Source organism: Miniopterus schreibersii, assembly GCF_964146895.1.
Source record: "Miniopterus schreibersii genome assembly, chromosome: 16".
Taxonomy (NCBI): Eukaryota; Metazoa; Chordata; class Mammalia; order Chiroptera; family Miniopteridae; genus Miniopterus; species Miniopterus schreibersii.
This window is the reverse complement of record NC_138116.1, coordinates 9,284,588-9,303,102: the sequence shown is the minus strand read 5'-3', so window position 1 is coordinate 9,303,102 and position 18,515 is coordinate 9,284,588. Positions and strand designations below refer to the sequence as shown.

Here is an 18,515-nt window from a genome sequence, read left to right as displayed (position 1 = left end):
CCTCTTAGAGAAATATCACCATCTCTAGATGGCACTAAGAAATCATACTGCATTGATAGGGACACAAAACAACTTTTTACTGACTGTAGTTTAGGTGGTGTCATACCAACTTTGAATGGCAACTATTTTTTAATGGGCTTAGGAACTTCCAAAGAAAAATGCTACATCAAGCTGACATGCTAGCAGGCCAAGAAGGCAAGCTCCTGTATCTGGTCATATCTACCAAAAGACTGCCTGAGAAGGGAGGATATTGCTTCTCACAGTCCCCCACAGTTCCAGAGGGTCAGCAAGTGTGGCTAAGTGTATAGGGAAAAGCAACCATTCCTAGGATAGATTTTAAACAATGCACACAAACTTTAGAACCAGCTCCTCAAACATCTGGGTTCTCTTTCCATCTTCTGTAGGATTTCAAAAGTGAATAGGCTGATATTTTCTTATAGATGCTTCTGGTACTTTATAATCTCTAAATAATTAAAAGACCCGTACAAAGAGGCTGTTTAAGCACTCTGACCATTCCACAGTCCAAGGAACAGACAAAGAGAGCCCCAGAAATGAAGTTAATGATTCAAAAGATCAGCTAAGTGATCCACAGTTTCAAAATCCACCAAAGAAATCCCCAAATGTCTCAGCTTTGTAGGAACTAGAGGCTCAACAGAAAGACCTGTGACCCAATGAAAGGAGAGTAATGCTCCCCACTGAGCACCAGGGGGCGATGTTGTATAATTTGTGCTCCTTGTGATAAGCACGCCCTTCAGTTATATTACTCCAGTGGCCCAAGAAAGCCATTTTGTTTGAGACACTCTTAAGTAAAGAAAGCTATATGGGTCTTTTTGCTTCTGGGCCTGGAATTTAGACAAGCCACTGACTGGGTTATTAATGCAAAAACCATTCACTCAATGCTAAGGGGGAAGGAAGACCACAGAGAAAGAGGGAAAAAGCTCACTCCCAACTTGCTGCCCTGATTGCTACAGAGCCCGGGAGCTGGATTCACTCACCCTTCGGCCCCTGGGAGAAGTGGTTTGTCTCCTGCGCTGGGCTCTGGTGCATCATCTTCCTCAGAGGAGCCAGCACTGGAGGACTCCTCATCACTGTCAGCCAGACAGTACGCCCTGGGCCTGAAACTGAACAGGACAGAGTCACCACCGCAGCCTGCCCAGCACCCAGGCTCTGCTCAGAAAGAGCACAGCTGCTCCGCCGCCGCCACCACCACCACACGAGTCATCATTCTCCCCAACCCACCCCAAAAAGAAGAGGCCAATCCCAGAGGCTGGGGTTGGACTGGTGACCCAGGAGACACTTCAGAGCCAAGTCCCCTGGGAGGTACAGAGGGCTTGGGTCCAAAGAGCTCACTTTTGCGCATGCGTCAAGACAGGTGGTGGGAGTTTGGTGCACCGACACAAAATGCAATGGGTTCAGCAGTGCAGCAACTGCCAAGTGGGAGGGTGACTGGAAAGAGTGATGGTTGTTGCAAGGGTGAGGTGACAGCGTCTGTGGGAGACCCGACCACCCCTCGCCAATGATGAGGATGTTCAGACAAGTCCCTTGATGGGCTGGATTCAAAAACTAAGACACTGTGGTTTTGTTACCTCCAAATTATTTAGACTCAACACCCCTTCTTATCCCATATCTGGCCCAGCTCCTGAAGGTCACAGAAAAAGCCAACAACCAAACAACTACAGAGTACAAATCTCAAGGGACTCTAGGAAGCAACTGACATGAGAACTCAGGACTGTCCAGGCTGGACACTCGGTTTCCAGAGGCCCAAGGGTTGCTGAGTCACCAAGCAGCAGTGCGTGACCAAGGGTCCCCACTCAGGGTCACTGGGGGCTTCTTGGCTGAGCTTCAGCCCCACAAAAGGCAGCTCCCTCCCTGGATGATGGCCTCACTTCAGGGAGGCAGACGGGCAGGGCCCAATTCTGAGGCTCAGAGACTTAACTGGGACAAAATGAACAAAGGACAGAGTAGTCTCTGAACACTATTAAGCAACCAAATGGTCACCAAGCAGAAACTGGGCCTTGTATTTTTAACAAGGGGGCAAGGCAGTAGAACTTAGGTCCCATCTCCCTGCAGGTGCAATCCTTTGGGGTTTTCCTCTGATGTTGCCCTTGGGCCACCAGAAGAAGCCTATCTGAGCAGTCATCTCCTAGCCAACCGGAGCCAAGGGCACCCAAGGGCAGGGCACACACGCTGGTGTGGACTTGAAGGCCCAGCAGAAGCCCCAGCACTGGGCGGGCAGGATTGAAATCTCCGCCCCTGAAACAGGAGCCTGGCTGTAAGAGGACCCCACGAGTGTCCTCCCTGGCAGGACACCCGGATCCTCCTCAACCCCAGCTCTGAAACATTAGAGCCAGCCCTTCAGCCAACAGGCTGGGTGTAGTGTTAAAGGGAAACTCCCTCTGCAGACACAAAAGCCTCTTGTCCCTGGCCAGGGAAAGGGCAACAGCAACAGCTCCGAACTGAGGTCCTTCCTCCTCCATCAGAGGCCAGCTAGTCCCGGAAACATGTTATGTGTTCGATGGTGACAACGTGACTTCACAGCTTCCCATGGACAGACAGCCCTCACTAGAGCTTCTCTATTTTAAATGTACCTAGCAAAAGATAACTTCCAAAAACACTTAAATAGGCTCTTGAGATGAGGAAAGTCAGGGACACAAATCCCCAAGGATAACACAAGCATCTCAGAAATGTATCCATCTCTAGGGGCGTGACTGGGCTCCCTGGCCCTCACCCAGTGATGCAGGTGAGGCATCTGTGTCCTGTCCCTGCCCACCAGCACGAAAGGCTGCCTCAAGCTCTGGGACCACAGTGAAACCTGCTGAGCCACTGCCCCCTCCTGTCCTCACCGGCATTTGTCATCTGGCAGCCTCCAGACCCAGGCAGAAGGTGCCGAAGGCCGAGCACTGCAGTGAGCTCTCAGGTTCTCGAATTAATCTGCCGCAGGGCAGAGAATAGGACAAATTTTGTGGCTGGAGGTGAATAATTTAGACAATGCTGTATCAGTTAAAGCAGATCAGATGACATAAAATTCTGATTTTGACCAAATGTTACCTCTACTCTCTGCAGGGGGAGCTATGTTACATGGCACTTACTAATTAAATGTGTAACTGTTTGGCTAATACTCAGTTTTATAACTGAACGTGCATTTTATGATCTCAGTTTATGATTTCAGCATGAACTTCAGGGAAAGACACACTGCACACATCCTTATTTACATAAGATGTGCTAGAACTAATAAAGCCAATTTTTAAAAACACACCTTAGAATTCCAGATGAGTGTGTATCCTTCCAAAGAGTCACCTTATAAGGCTTATTGTGGTTTTGCTGCCTCTGCTAAAAATCTTTTTGGGAATGTGTTTGGAGCCAGACACATAAGAAAAAGTGAATTATTTTATCACTGATACTCTGTCTCAGACCAAACATTTTATTTTTTGGTCTCATTATTGCCATTGGCTTTGAACGACTTGTAGCAATTTCTCAAAGATCCAATTAATCTACACAGCAGGATGATTTTCTGTCACTCAGGACAGTTAAAAGAATGTCACAGACTCCAGAGGCAATTCTAAAAGAGCAGCTCCAGAATGCTTTAAGTGAAGGATGCACAACTAGATTAACAGCCCAGTGAGGTGACTGCTTTGTGGGGCCCACACTCATAGAGTGTATTCATTTTCTTTAGTTAAGAGAAATCTGTCCCACACATCTGCCACTGACACACATGTGTGTACATCCACAGAGCTGGACCTAGTGACAGTGTCTCAGGTGCAACAGTGGAGGTGGTTCAGGGTACACTGACAGGAGGCCTCTGTACGTGGACATGCACACCGGGTCCAGGCTGCAATGGTACAGCATGAATAGGCCAAGCGCCTTACAGGAAATGCCCTACTCCAAGGCCACCTTTTATTAAAGAGCGGTCACACGCAGAACATTTCCCTGGCCGACTCCCGTTGGCCTCTTCAGGCAATTCCTAGAGTTAAGACTGCTCAGCTCACTACCTGAATTCCACTGAGTACATTACTGCCTCAAAGTTGTTAACTATGTATATAACAAGACTATTTGGGAAAAATGTCTGCAAATATAAAGTGGATACACATTTCAAAGGGAAACGGGCTTCACTAGAATAAAGCACCGATTTCAATTTCTCACCATCACCCTCAGGGCAGTAACGGGAAGATGTGAACCAACTTCTACCAGTAAGTAAAACCTGCTTCTCACAGGTTGAGCAGCATCTCCTCAGACCTCCCACAGGCACAATCATTTATACACTTGAAGGGGGCTGAGAAAAGCAGACACACAGCAGAGACCCTGCAGAGCTGGACAGCTGGGAACAAGCCCTTGCCTGAAAATGAGGCCCTGGACCTACAGGGAGTGCCTGGAGGGAAAGGGCTGCTGCTGGCCAACTCTTCAGACTGCTCCTCGGAGAGGTTTAACATCAGGGAAAATGTCAGTACCGAAGAGCACATGCGTGACAGCTGGGTGCGTACTGACTTCTGCCTCTCCTCCAGCACGTAGCCTGTGTGATTCCATACGCAGGACTAAGGAAGTGAGTGGAGTCTAGGATCACCTCTGGGATTAGGTTTTTAGGTACAGATGGGCTTTCAGAGGCTCTCACTGCTCCCAGAAATTGAGAGCCAAATGGTACAACATGTGGGCATTTTCTGGGAGAGGGATCCAGAGCTCTCAGATCCTCAAAAAGGTCTTTTATGCAAAAAAGGGTTAAAGGCTCATCTGCCCACCCCAAGCGAAGTGCTTCTGGATTGTATTTTTCCTTGCTTTTAACATTACATGACAGTCAATTTACATGTCAACATAAAATTTAACAACTTCACAGGAAGAAGCAAAACATTTTATATCAGGCTCTACTAGAAAAAAGGTACTTTAGATACATATTACAAATTAAATATAACACCATCGCATTCCAAAAGCAGAGGATTTTTTTCACACAGTCTAGAGAAGACTGTTTGCTTAGAAACATGTCCATCCTCTGATCTGCCAGTTTGTGAACCTGAAATTGTGCCAAGAGAGCCAGATGAGTAATAGTTAACGTGAAACACCTAAGTGGCAAGGATCTCAGGGACCTGGCCATATTGGGGTCCCACTTGCTGCCCTAGACACCACCCCCTTCCAATGGAGTCCCAGGAGCTCTGAGCCAGCACAGGCTGTTTTCAGAAAGGGCTCCTTGTACAAATGCTGACGAATGTTTGCTCTGTCGCGCTCCCGTTTATAGACAGATCTCATGTTCAAGACTGCTGCTGCCTGACATGCTGCATTTTATAGGCAGCTGGTTCTGCAACTGTTGCCATGAGGCAGGATTAATGATGCTCAGGTGTGCATGGGGATGGACAGGGTGTGTGTGTAGGGACAGAAGTTGAGTCTAGCCATAGGACTAGATCCCCCAGCAATTCAAATCAAGGAAGTTTGTATGATTTTCCCCGCCGGGGAAGCCTCTTAAGTACTCCTGATCTCAGTCTTCTCAGATCTACACACTGAGCCTTTATGTCCAGGAACATGATGATAGTGGCGTCACATGGGGCCAAACAAGACTCAGCACTGACAGGGTATGAAATGCTACACGGAGGGTTAATAAATACCACTCACCAGAAAATAAAATCCACAGATTGCCGAATCCAAACACATTTTACCAAATAGAAGAAGGAAAGGGAAATAGCACAGATACAGGTTAGATTGCATACAGCAGGTGAAATTCTCCAATTATTAAAATTGGTACATTTCCTTAAGTAGCCTGGATATATCAGAATAATCTAAGTAAAATAACATTCTTGAATGTATGACCCAGCTCCCCCACTTGCTATTAGCACAATATAAATAGAAGTATCAGGTCAGTATCCTAACTAAGCAAAAATTTAAGAGTCTGTGTCTTACATTCAGACTCTGAGAAGGTGGCTTCCTGTGAAATGTCCCTGTCATCATACTGCTAATTCTATGCAGGGGACTAAAAATGTGAGAAGCAGACTTCAAAGGGCATTTTTAGTTTGGTCAAAACAATTATATAATTTAAATTTGTAGTCCGTCATTTAAAGGTGTGAGGGAATGTAATATTTCCAGCTTATCCATTCTAAGCATTTAAGAAAGAAAAAAAAAATCAAACTTTATTAATTAGCCCACAAATTTGGAATTTTACTAAATCAAACTCTGGGCAGTAGATGCAGTATCTTCTACAAAGAGAGGCATTTACTAAACAAGTCAATATTGTATTAGCTATGGAAAATGCATCTCAAAACACTTTAAGAGCACCCTCTTGGCTATAAAGTCCATCAGGAATTAAAAATACTTGTGATTAAAGCATATAGAACCCCTAGGGACCCTAGCCTTGCCCACACATGGCTGTTTGTGGCTGGAAGTTGGAAGGGGTACTTTCGAAATGATGTTCGTCACAGAGCATTTTATTGCACAGACAAGCCTGCCCTGCTGGCCTCTGTGAATGATGCTTTCTGGGAAATCGATGCTGCGTGCCCCACCAGCAGCCCTGAGGCCCAAAGGCGCTGAGTAGAAGTGAGGACTCGCAGTGTGCAGGTGATGAAACTAGGGAACCATTCCCTGAAACCCCCTGTGGTCCAGGAGCACTTACATGGGAGCTCTCTCAACACCCGGGACTACTACACATCGAACCTGCTTCTCAAAGGCTGGAGGGAGAGGTTGGTTCCCCAGGGTTGCATTAGTAAATTCATATAGCCCCTTACCCTTCTTTGCCAATTTCTCCAACCTTCAGGGCTTCAACAAGAGGCTCTTTACCTAGTTTGGTCAAATTCATTTTGGTCTCAAGAGTCATCAGAAAGGACCCATTGTAGGACATTTCCAAATCGATCCAGAGTCCTGGAGAAATGGTGAAAAAACAGAAGGTGTTTTTTTCCCCCCAGAAAAACATGGCTATAAATGACAGTATAAAAACTTATATTTGAAAGTATCTAAACTGGAATCACATTGAAAGTCTACAGACATATAGATATATATACTGCCTGTACTACTAAGGCATGCAAGAGGAAATCGTGAAAAGAGAAGCTTCTGGAAATGGTTCAGGCACTTGGCAAATTGCCAGCATTTCAATATTAAAATGGTCACAGTGAGCTCAGCGCACATGTTCGTGCTGGAAGGGTCCCATCCTCCGGGTTCTTCTCACATTTAGTGAGAGGGTGGCTTGACCCAAGGCAGAGCCAGGACGAGGTGTGCTGATTCCCAGCCAGTTACGAGGCAGAAGAGAGGTACATACAAGACATTTCACCGCAAGCTGGGCTGTTCTTTAGAGGCAAGTGAGAGCCAATGTCTTTCTTAAAATTATCTACAATTGTGGGGGGGGGGGAGGAAGGGACACAGAAAGTGGTTCAGACTTAGCTTGGTGTGATAAGGACAGTGACAAAAACTTTTAGAACCCTTTTCTTTCTGGAAATTGCCTAGTAATGGAAACAAAAGAATTGATGTTTGAACCCCAGGATTATCCAGATAAAGCTGGGTAATCACTTTGTATCTTAGTTTAAGAGCCTATTCCTCAGAAAAGCTACTCATGTCAATGAGATCATATCTAAGAGGCCATTTCACTGGGATGGCCACCAGCAGGAATCTAAAATGCAAACAGGGACCAGTCACCTCAGGACCTTCTCCACCAACATTCTGTGACTTGGCAGGTAGGACAGGACAGACTGGGATTTTTCAGACTGAGAGCGACATAATATCTCATGGACTTTCCTTCAAAATATGATCCTTCAATTAGGTGTTTAAATGTTAATAAAACTCCTAGAGGTCCTCAGAAGACAAATGACAACGTTTAAAGGAAGGAGAAAATTAATCTAAAACTACTGTTCATACACAGCAGCATTTCCAAGCAATTACAGTAAATAACCTATCCCCCATTCGGCCACAACCTCAGCTAAAAGCTCTGCTTAACCTCAAGAAGCACTAATGGTATATAATTCCTCACCAAAGGCAGAATGATTTCCAATTTGTTTTCAACAAATTCTTTTTATCATAATTGAAGGTAATCACTTTCCATGAATGACCTGGTTTAATTAAGTGATATGCAGACCAGTTGTGATTGTCTTCTTTGTAGCAACTGACAAAACTGCTTTATTTCTTGCTTACATTAAGCAGTTAGAAACCATCAATTAGCTTGTTCTGCAAAGGTACTGCTACTGGAAATAAAGGGCACATCTGCTTTCATAAAGACCTTTAGTCATTAATCACTTCCAGAAGAAGGGTCAGGGCAAAAGCCTTGATATTAATAGATGTTAAACTCAATATAAAAAGAACATCAATAAAGAAAATATTTATTCTATATCTCCAGCTTTATTTAACTTTACAATCAATAGGCCCAAATTACCGGCTTGCTGCACATATTCAGACATATTCACTTCTTTTGACAATTCTAGTCAGGTTTCTAATAAATATTAATAGTATGTATTTATTGCCTTAGAAGGTTGTCATAGTAAAGGCACCAGAATTTGACTTCTTATAAAGTGGGAGGTTTTGTTTGTCTGTTTTTAAATCCAGGACTATGAACACAGGCTTAGTAGGCTTCTGGCCCATGCTCCTGTCACTGGGACATTCCCTCAGTGACATGTGGTCCATGCCCTACCTTCCCAGAGCTGAGGCAGGGAAGAGAAGGGAAGAGCACATGGAGCCCAGTCACAGGGAAGTTCCTCGACCTCCGTGCTCCGGCCCAGCAGCCGGCACATCCTGGCCAGGGTTCCTCCCTTTCTCTGCCATTGCCAGCCCACTTCCCGACTGCCACAACTCCTGCTCCAGCCCAGTGTGCTGCTGCCATGGCAGACAGAACCAGACCAGAGGAGGCTGCAGGGCCACGAGGGAAGGGGCTGCACTGGCAGCCAGGGAGCCCTGTCTGGGCAGGGGAGGGGACGAGAGGTGGACATCTGACCGAGCTTATGCATGGGGACAGGGTCTGTGTTTTATATCATTGTATATGTCCCATGAGGCCCACCCATGGGGCCTTGCTCAGCCCTGGTTCTCAGTGAAAATATGCAGAAGTCAAGAGTGGTTTGAGAACCTTTAAAAATAGACACAAACTGCAAATATTCCAACAAATTACTTTAATATGACGTGCTTGCATTCAGGTGAGGGAAGGAAGACAATTTTAGCACTAGGTGCAAGAAAAACTTGCTTCTGTGACAAGATGCAGCAGGCAGAAAGCACCCTGAAAACCTGGGAGCACAACAACCTGGAGCCAAGGCCAGCTAGTTACATAACGGGTGAGTCAGGAGGCTGCCGCCTTGCAAGATTGGAAGATGAAATTAACAGTTTCTAGAAAGGTTGTCTTCCCATTGAAGACATATGTAGTAACAATGTGAAGATGGGACATACACTATTCCACGAGTGGTGACTTAACCTAACTGAGCTGAATGCTACTCATCTGGATGAAGGCAGTTACACAGTTGTTTCTTTTGTGCTCTTGACAAATGTTAAGACTTTATTGCGAGGCATTTCATTTAAATGCTGGCTTCTGTAACCATCTGCTCTTGGTAGTGCTCAAGGACAGAAACCAGAGGTTGAGGAGGACAATTTTTTAAGCCTTTAAATAGGAGTAAGGCAGTCTGTCCTGAGAGGTTCTCGGAAAGGACATAAACACAGAGTCCTGTCTTAGCTTGGGCTGTGATAACAACACACCATAAACTGGGTGACTTAAACAACAGACATTTATTTCTCACAGTTCTGGAGGCAGAAGTCCAAGATCCAGTACTGGCCAATTCAGTTCCTTGTGAGGGCTCTCTTCCTGGCTTGTAGATGGCCACCTTCTCACTGTGTCCTCACATGGCAGAGACAGAACATAGCTCTCTGGTCTCTTCTTATGAAGGACGCTAATCCTATCATAAGCAACCCCCCTCATAACTTCATCTAAACCTAATTAATTACTTCCAAAGACCCTACCTCCAAATACCATCACATTGTAGGTTAGGACTTCAACATATGAATTTGGGGGGACACAAACATTCAGTCCACAACAGGGCCCCTCATGTTGAGGAGCTGTCCAGTGGTGAAGGGTGATGCCTGATTACCAACAAATCCCCCTAAAACCAGCACTTTATTCTGTAACACGGAAAACACAACTGACAAGGACAATGGCGAGCTTCAGTGCATCTTCATTGCAAGGACCTGTTAGCAGCTCAGATGACTGTTTTTCCACTCTTCAGCTTCATGAGGAAAGGATCAGTTACCTCCACCACCATTATTCAGAGGGAGACTGCAGCAAAAGTTACAGTTCACTCTATCCAAAAATGCTTATTGAGTTCTTAGTGCAAGATATCAGAGCTAAAGACACTGAGAGGAATCCCTGCCCTCAGGAGGTTTACACCTGAAGAATAAAGATGCCTGGGCCACCTGGTGCAGATGAGACCGTGATGCCACCAGAGATCATAAACAGCCTTGGCGGGCATCACCAGAGACAACCAGAACAGAGGTTCCTCTGCCTTCTCCCTGGTATTCTATTTAACAGACCCCGCAGCCTCAGGAACAGTTCTACTGTGGCCACATCCATCTAGCAGTTTCACTCAGCTGGTAACTGTTTTATTACTATTAAAATAACTAAGAGGCATCGGTCTCACTGGACCAGGTTTAACATGGCACCTGCGGCTCAGGAGTTGTGAGAAGCTAAGCCTTGCTCACCTGAGCTTGGCCCTCATGTTATCTGCTCCTCCATTTCCTCTGTCTCTATTAGTGGTTGATTTTCACACTGAAAGTCAAGATTTGGCATCCAAGGAACAAAGCTTCTCAAATGGAACATTAATAACATATTTCCAAGAGCAGATGTTTGTTATTCTGCTCTTAGGAGAACTCACCAGTGACTGCTTTGTCCCTGGCAAAGAGACTGGTGACATATTGCTCAGATACCAAAGTAAACTAGCATTCCTTGTATTTGGCTGTGTCTTTTAGGATAGGTGTCATTTTTAGCTTAGTCTACCTGTAACTGCCTTCCAAGGTGGTCACAGTCGCAAATCAATCTCCCCATTCCTACCTCTACACCCCACCAAGATCCACAAAAGGGTCTTTTTTCTCCCTTTGTATAAGTCATTTTTCTTTCGCAACACAATCTAGTTAGAGAGCATGCATACCATTCCTGTCAGTGCCAAGTCCCATGGACTGGCCCTGTCGCTGGGCTCAGTCCTGGACAGCTGCTCTCCTAACTGTTGACAAGGGTGCTACAGGAGGAATGGGTAGGTCACAGCCTGACTCTGGTTCTGGTTTCTGAAACACCCAGGTGGCAGAGCAACTTCAGTCCCAGCACTGGGTAAGGCACCAGGCACGATGGGTTAAGTCCAGAAGATGAGTGGTAGGAGTAGTAGACGGTGGACACCATCAGTCATGAGTAAGGGTACCTTGTCTGTCTCTGAAGACAGACAAGGTTCCTATTCCTATTGGTCATGGGAATCTTTCCACAGAATGTGACACCTTCAGTTGAAATGTGGGTTGTTAGTTGGGTATCCTGAAACAGGGCAAAACCAGTACAGCATTGCCCATGGTAGATGCTCGATGACTATTTGCAGACTTAAATACAAGCAGCAAACATCCTGAAGACTAAATGAATTAATCTGAACCTGAGGAGCACAGTCCACATCCTTGCTTCATTCTGACAGTGGTCCCAGGCACAGAACATGAAAACCTGGCCAAAAGACGAGGTCCCCACTAAGCCCCATCAGAATTTTTTACCAACAAAGCTTTGTGACACAGCAGCAGAGGAAAACACTGATGGCTCACTAAGTTCCACCTGTCCTCTCTGAGCACTTAACATGAAACAATTTATCTCCACCACAACTGAACAAGGGAGACAGCACTTTACAGATGAGGAAACTGAGGCTGAGTGGTTGGCTAACTTCCTGAGGTCTCACCACGGGACAGTGAAGCAGCAGGGCCCAAACGCAGGTGGCCTGGCTGGGGAGCCAGGGCTCACGGAGAGTCTCCGGCTACGTGCTACGGAACAGGATGAAGGCGAGCTGCTGGGTGACTTTTGGCAAGCCACACCCACTCTGGGCTTTGGCCTACATATCACACATCTACAATACATTAGGGTCTGGCTAGGTCATCTCTGACTGCCCTCCCAAGTCTATGAAGTCTATCTGCCCAATTCTTTACATGTTTGGTTCTAAATGAATAAGGGAAAGACTATTAGGAGAGATATACCAAAAATGTACCAAATGTACCAAAAAGGTAACCTTGGCTGTCTCTGAATGGTGGGATGATGGGTAATATGTTCCTTTTTACCTTTCCTAAACAGTCCAGTTTGAATAAATGAAGGAGCAAACATTACCTACCCTAACAGAGTTAATAAAACGGGAAAGAGCTTGGCTACGAGGGGTGGCCTCGTGGACCCCAGAGGCCTGGCCCTAGAGACAGCAGCTTGAATGGGGATAAGGGGTGGGAAGGGGAGGCCAGTTTTGGGTGGGGTTAGAGGAAGGATTCTGGACCCCACTGTGTGTCCTGAAGGGAAGAGAAGAGACCCACACACACTCCATGGCTAAAGATGTATGTGGAGTGGGGAGGAGTCAGAGATAAGGCAGGAGGTCCCAAGCTGGTTTCCAGCCACCTGCCATTGGTGGGGAGTGAAGATGCCCTGGGGAAGGTGGCAGTTTAACCTTATTAACTATACTAGAGACTGGCTGTAGTCCGGACAGGCCAAACACGGCCAATGTGTGATTTTATTCAGAGAAACTACAGACTTTGCTCCTCTGCATGGAGGGTCTGCCAGCTGAAACTGTAGGATGGGTCAGCTGTGAACCCAGCAGTCCGGCCCCAGAGCTGGCGCCCAGAGCCACCACGCCATTGCCTCAAGAGGACCATCTGGAGAATGGAGTGATCCAACCAGCTCTGGACCGAATGTCCCTCCTAAGCCATGTGCCTCCAACTAACAAGCACAAGTTAGAAAAACATTTAAAAAAAAAGGTATGTATGGGGGGACCCCACAGGAAGTGCCTCTCCCGAGAGCTTTAAAGCCTCTTCACCCTGGGTTGCTTTCCCCGGAAGGTGAGCTCTGCTTTTCAGAGTCCCTTGTAGCAAGTCACTCCTGATTTTAATTCCCTAAAAGGAGAGTTTCCCTTAGCAATGGAATCCAAAATGTGTATTTCCTCTGTGTTCATTTCTGTTTTACCACCACTTGTATCCTTTGCAGACTTGGCAAAACCTAATTTGGTCAAACTTTTAAAACCCACAGACTTTATGTCTTTATCATTCCTTTCCTCCCTTGTTACACAAGCAGGAAGATCTCTAAAATTTGCCCTGAAAGGAGTTAAATAAGCCTCAAGTGGATTAAAGCTCTGATCTATGTAGTGCAGCGGTTTTCAACCAGTGAGCCGCAAGAATTTTTAAAACACGCAACACCTGACTATTTAGTCAGGGGCACTGACCTCTTTTCCCTTGATTGTCAAATACGAAAATGACAACAGCCAACACAATAGCCATCCAGTGTGAATGAATAAAAATTGGGGTTTTTTTGTCAAATCAGCAAAAAATGCATTTTTTGGTGTGCCGTAGAATTTTAGTAATTAGTTTATGGGTGCCATGAGATGAAAAAGGTTGAAAGTCGCTGATGTAGTGAAATGTCTCTCTTCAGAGGGACAGGAAAGAGACTGCAGACTTAGACGGTTGGTGAATTTCCCTCAGAGCTGCCCCATGAGGCTGCAGAGTTCAAAGGCACAGGGACACTTCTTAGATGCAGTAAAGCCCAGCTGTGGCACTGTTCCCGTCTCGTTGGAAATTTCTACTAATTCAACCAAGGGCAAATTCGGCTCTGAGATAAGAGACTGCTAATGCATTCGAAAACAGAGCTTGTACATGTATTATTTACTTTCTTTAAGCCCGACCCTCAGAAGGGTTATGTTAGCTGATCATTTACCAGCTTGTTACCCACAAGTCAATTCCTAGAGGCAGAGAGCAAAGGGCAACCCAGAGCCCAGAGCCGAGAGCCCGCTAGAGGCAGAGGAAGGCAGGCAGTGCTTTACGCCAACACGGAGCGAAGATCCTAGCTACACACTGAACGCACTGATGATGTAAAATTTCACATATGGTTAATAGAGCTCGAGCTAAATCATTTGCAAAGAATCTTTTCTAGTTTTACTCTTAGTGAACCAGAAATTAACCAAACCCAGGCACACTCGGATTTATTAAAGTATAGACATACTGCCCGGCCGGCGTGGCTCAGTGGGTGAGCGTCGGCCTAGGATCCAGGAGATCGAGGTTCGGTTCCCGGTCAGGGCACAGGCCCAGGTTGTGAGCTCGGTCCCCAGTAGGAGGCGTGCAGGAGGCAGCCGATCAATGACGACTCTCTCATCGTTGATGTTTCTCTCTCTCTCTCTCTCTCCCCTCCCTCTCCCTTCCTCTCTTTGAAATCAATAAAGATATATTAAAAAAAAAAAGTATAGACATACTTAAGTGGTTATAGGGGATCTCAAAGTCCAGTATTAGGTGGACTTCCGAATTTGCAAATAATACTCGGGTCTACCTTTCTCTGAAATCAATGAGAAGCTCAAAACATGAAGATATGGGCTCACCGTCAGCTGAAACACTGCTGGAGAGATAGGGCTGCTAACTGTAGTATTAGGAAATAAAACCCTTGTATTTATATCAAATGTTTATAACAGAGGAAATGATTTCACTAAATATAGTTCAAAAGCCATCTGATACAGCCATATAGAGTCACGCATAGATGCTGGAGTCTAAATTTTCCAAACATTTACTTCAAAACAAATATCACTCTCTTAAAAAGTTGTAATTCTCTTCTGCCCTACCTTGTTCCTGAGCATTTGTGGAATAACTTAAATCCAGTTTAGGGGGAAGAGGTTCGCTTGAAAAGGGACATTACAGAATGAAAGTCAGCTGCTTCCATAATGGGGAGGTTTTTTTCCCTGCCTGCCCACGGACTATTCTTGCCACCCTGGCTTACTCTTTTCACCAAACTCCCATGTGTTAAATTTTCCATCAAGGTCCTATTAAAACTACGTGCCACAAAATACACATCAGTCTTTACATTTATTTAAACTCTCTATGCATTCTAATCAACTCTTTCTTCCCCAACCCACAAAAGTAGGTGTAAATAATGTGTCAGTAGCATGTCTTAAAAATCAAATCTGAGAACCTTCCTCCAGCAGAGAGCCTTACTCTCAAAATATTGCCTGACAGTACGTCTTCCTTTTTCAAACACCTAACAGCCTACTAGGAGTGGTAAGGAACATAAAGATGTAAAACATGGAGATCAAAGAATATGGAAGCTGGAAATTGGGGCGAGGTAAAGGTGTGGATACACAGAGAGGAGGAGCTCCTGGAGAGAGTTCAGGGCTGGGCAGATGCACATGTGAGGCCGGGAGGGGGGAGAGAGACTGAAACCCTGTCACTGCCTCTCACCCCGCAAGGGTTGCAACCACTGTTGTCTAAATCACTCAAAAGTTCAGGCCCCAACGGGCACATAAGCATCTTTGGGCTGAGGGAGGACTTTTTAAGGGTCTGAGAGACTAGAAGGAATAGGAGGGGGAGTCCTGATCTATCCTCATCAGTTTGAGGCTTTGGCTGTTAAGAACAAAGACAACCAACATGAAATACATGATTTTAAAAGTCCCCAAACCCCTCCAAACACAAAGCCTTGGTATTGTCTGCAGTGATGGAGGCATTTTCATACTCATATAAGTGTCATTCCTCTCTAAAGTTAATTAAGAGTTACCTTGGTGATCAACATAAGGCTTGAAGGCCTGAAGGATTTTTGGCACAGCCACCCCCATGTCAAGTTCCGTCAGAGTTAGCTCATTCATAAAGTAGGGGAGCTGGAGGAAAGAAGTAAACAATGAATGAAACGTTAGTACCCTGGTAAATGTTAGAATTCAACATACTCTCAGAAGGAATGCTGGTCAAGGTTTTGGGGACACATTTATTTAACCCAAATTTATTGAGCACATACCACATACTAGGCACTGTAGTACGGACAGAGCTGTGGACAAGCCAGGCAAGGTCCCTGCTCTCACGGGGTTTATCTTGGAGAGGTGGAAACAGGTAAGTAAGTACACAACTTCAGAGAGTGGTTAGTGCTATAGAGAAACTTAAGCGGGAGAGAGGGAGTCTGGGGCCTGGGTGGCGTTGGCTTTGGTGGCTGAGGAGGCCAGTACCGGGAGGTAAGGTACAGAGAAGAGTACTGTTCGGCATTTGTCCCCTCTCTCTGTTAAAGGCCACAGCTCCTGCTAAGACAGGCAGCCCTCCCCACTGCTCCAGGCCTGGGCTGCTGCACTGTCCCTTTTGGTTTCTCTATAGAAACTCACACATTCATAAATCTTCCCTTTATTCAACTCTCCCCTTAGGTTCCTGCATTTGAGTGGGAGCCCAACTAATACAGTATCAGTAGGAATTTACTCCAGAGGAAATAACATAAAAGTATTAATATCATGCTTAGAAATTCCTACTTTGCCTCAAGATTTCAAAATTAACTCATCTATATTTCTTCTACCTCGACTGTATGTATCTTTAAAAAAAATCTTTTGTCCATTTCTAATTTTAGTGTAAGATGTAAATTAGGGATCTACTTTAATTTTCCCCCCAGTAATTAGTCACCTTTAAATATGAGATTCCCAAGACACCGGAGACTGAGCACCCTGTTGTCTACTAGTATCATATTGCTTTTATTACTGTAGCTTTATAGTACATTTTAAAACCTGGCAAGACCCTCTTCTTTTCCCCCAGAATTTTCTAATTCTCATGAGTATTTCTCCATTTGAACATTAGAATAATTTTGTAAAATTTAGAATCTTTTTTTTTTTTAAGTAAAGTTACGTTAAACATCTGGCATGAATTTAAAGCCTATTTTGACTGGGCCTCTTCAGCTGTCTCTCTGCAGAGAAACCTACATACTTTCAGGATTCCCCAGTCAGAGAACTTCATCTCTGATTTTCTGCAGTGGGGAGGGGTTAATGTAAAGAGGTTATGAAGTCTGTGATGGACAAAACATGCCTAGAGACAGTCAGTATTCAAACCTACACCCGAGTTGGTGGTTCCTGTGTTTGGAAAAGCTTTTTCCGAAGCATCAATGCTATGTGCTTGGCCTCTGAATCAGCCTACAGAACGCTACTTGGCCAAGAATGCAGCCAAAGTCTTGGGCCCTTGCCGCACCCCCATCCTTCTGGTCTATTATTGTCGTTCTAATACCCAGTGTCAGGAGCGTGCTGGGTTTCTCTGGGGACAGGGGTCCAACACTGAGACAGGGGAGCGAATACTGAAGCAGGGGCATGCTGTCCTTCCTCGCGGCCTGTCCAGCCTCCCACCCCATCCCATCCTACACCCTGCAGTCCTGCAAGGACCTAAGTAAGATGAAGGAGGGGACTGGAGGAACTGGGGACTGACAAAGACTCCACAGGGTACGGTGGGCTCTCATCACCAGTAAGCAGAATGGGGGGGCGGGGATCAGCAGCAGGGTCTGGCTACCTCCTTACTCACCCAAGTACCCAACTCTAAGGTTCTAGAACATCTCTCGCTCGCCCCCATCCCCTCCTTGTCCACATCTCTGATCTCGATCAAAACTCTCAGGACCAGGCCCTGGAGCAGCCTCCTTCCTCCCCTGTAGGAAAGGCCGGGAAAGGACACTTCCTCCTGCTCTTTTCAACCAGAACCTCTCTTCTGCCCACTCGAAGGGCACCAGAGTGTGACAGACACTGACTGCATGTTCTTTAGCCTCCTGAGTAAACCCAACCAGGGACTGTACGTGTAGGCATGTGGGACATTCTCGGGGGGGGGCATGTTAGCAGCTATAAGCAGCAACAGCAGCATTTGCTGAGACGGCACAGAGGCCCTAAGTATTGAGAGCCCCACGGCGGTGTTAAAGCAGCCAGCTGAGGCCAAGGGTATACTTGCTGTTGGGGCAGAAACTCAGCTTGTTTTAAACCCACCATTCACCATATACACACGGGGCTGCTCTTTCAAAGTGAGTAATTATCATGCGCAAGGCTGACCATCTGAGACTGCAGGGCAAGGCCAGCAAAGAGCTCTCCGAATGTCAGGCCTTCATAGGCTACCAGGAAAGAGGGAGGTCTCTGTCATGGGGAATAGCTCAGGCCCCTCCAGCCATTCTGGCTCTTGACTTGCCATTAACCAGCACTCACTACAAAAGGAATAGCTCTTCCACAGATATCTATTATTGATAATAATAAGAGTTCCTTTGGCGGGGGTGGTGGCAGGTTCAGATATTCCACTGCCATGGTCCCCTCTGGTCTGTGGGTAGCAGCTGAGGTCAGGGTGAAGGCGCTGAGGCCGCAATGGAGCGAGTACTGTCCCTGCCTCTGAATGGCTGATGCAACTGGATCCTAGCCCCCTTTCTCCATCCTAACCTTCCAGCACTTCTGACCTCAAATAACACAGGGAGTGTCAGTTTGTGAACTGCAAAAGCCCACAAGATGAGCGAAGTGAGAGAATGAAAATAAAAGACTTTCCCTCAACTCCTCTGGGATGAGGGAACCCACCATTTTCCACCCAGGGGGCAGAGGCTCCGTGGACACTGCCCTGTCTGTTTGTTTTGGAACGTGTGTTACAGGGAGAGC

The 18,515-nt window shown here is 46.0% G+C and overlaps 1 protein-coding gene across 6 annotated transcripts in view; it reads right to left on the bottom strand.

Moving 5' to 3' along the window:
- The window catches only part of TEX2 (testis expressed 2), a 79,730-nt gene that overhangs the window by 5,705 nt on the left and 55,510 nt on the right, over nucleotides 1-18,515 (bottom strand). For 3 of the 6 annotated variants that reach the window (XM_081161208.1, XM_081161210.1, XM_081161209.1), the window contains exons 7-9: nucleotides 15,662-15,761; nucleotides 6,696-6,828; nucleotides 996-1,121 (exon numbers count right to left, since the gene is read on the bottom strand). In XM_081161208.1, the coding sequence (XP_081017334.1) occupies nucleotides 996-1,121; nucleotides 6,696-6,828; nucleotides 15,662-15,761 (359 nt within the window). The remainder of the gene's footprint in view (nucleotides 1-995; nucleotides 1,122-6,695; nucleotides 6,829-15,661; nucleotides 15,762-18,515) is intronic. The other 3 variants (XM_081161211.1, XM_081161212.1, XR_014000482.1) reach the window with 2 other exon arrangements.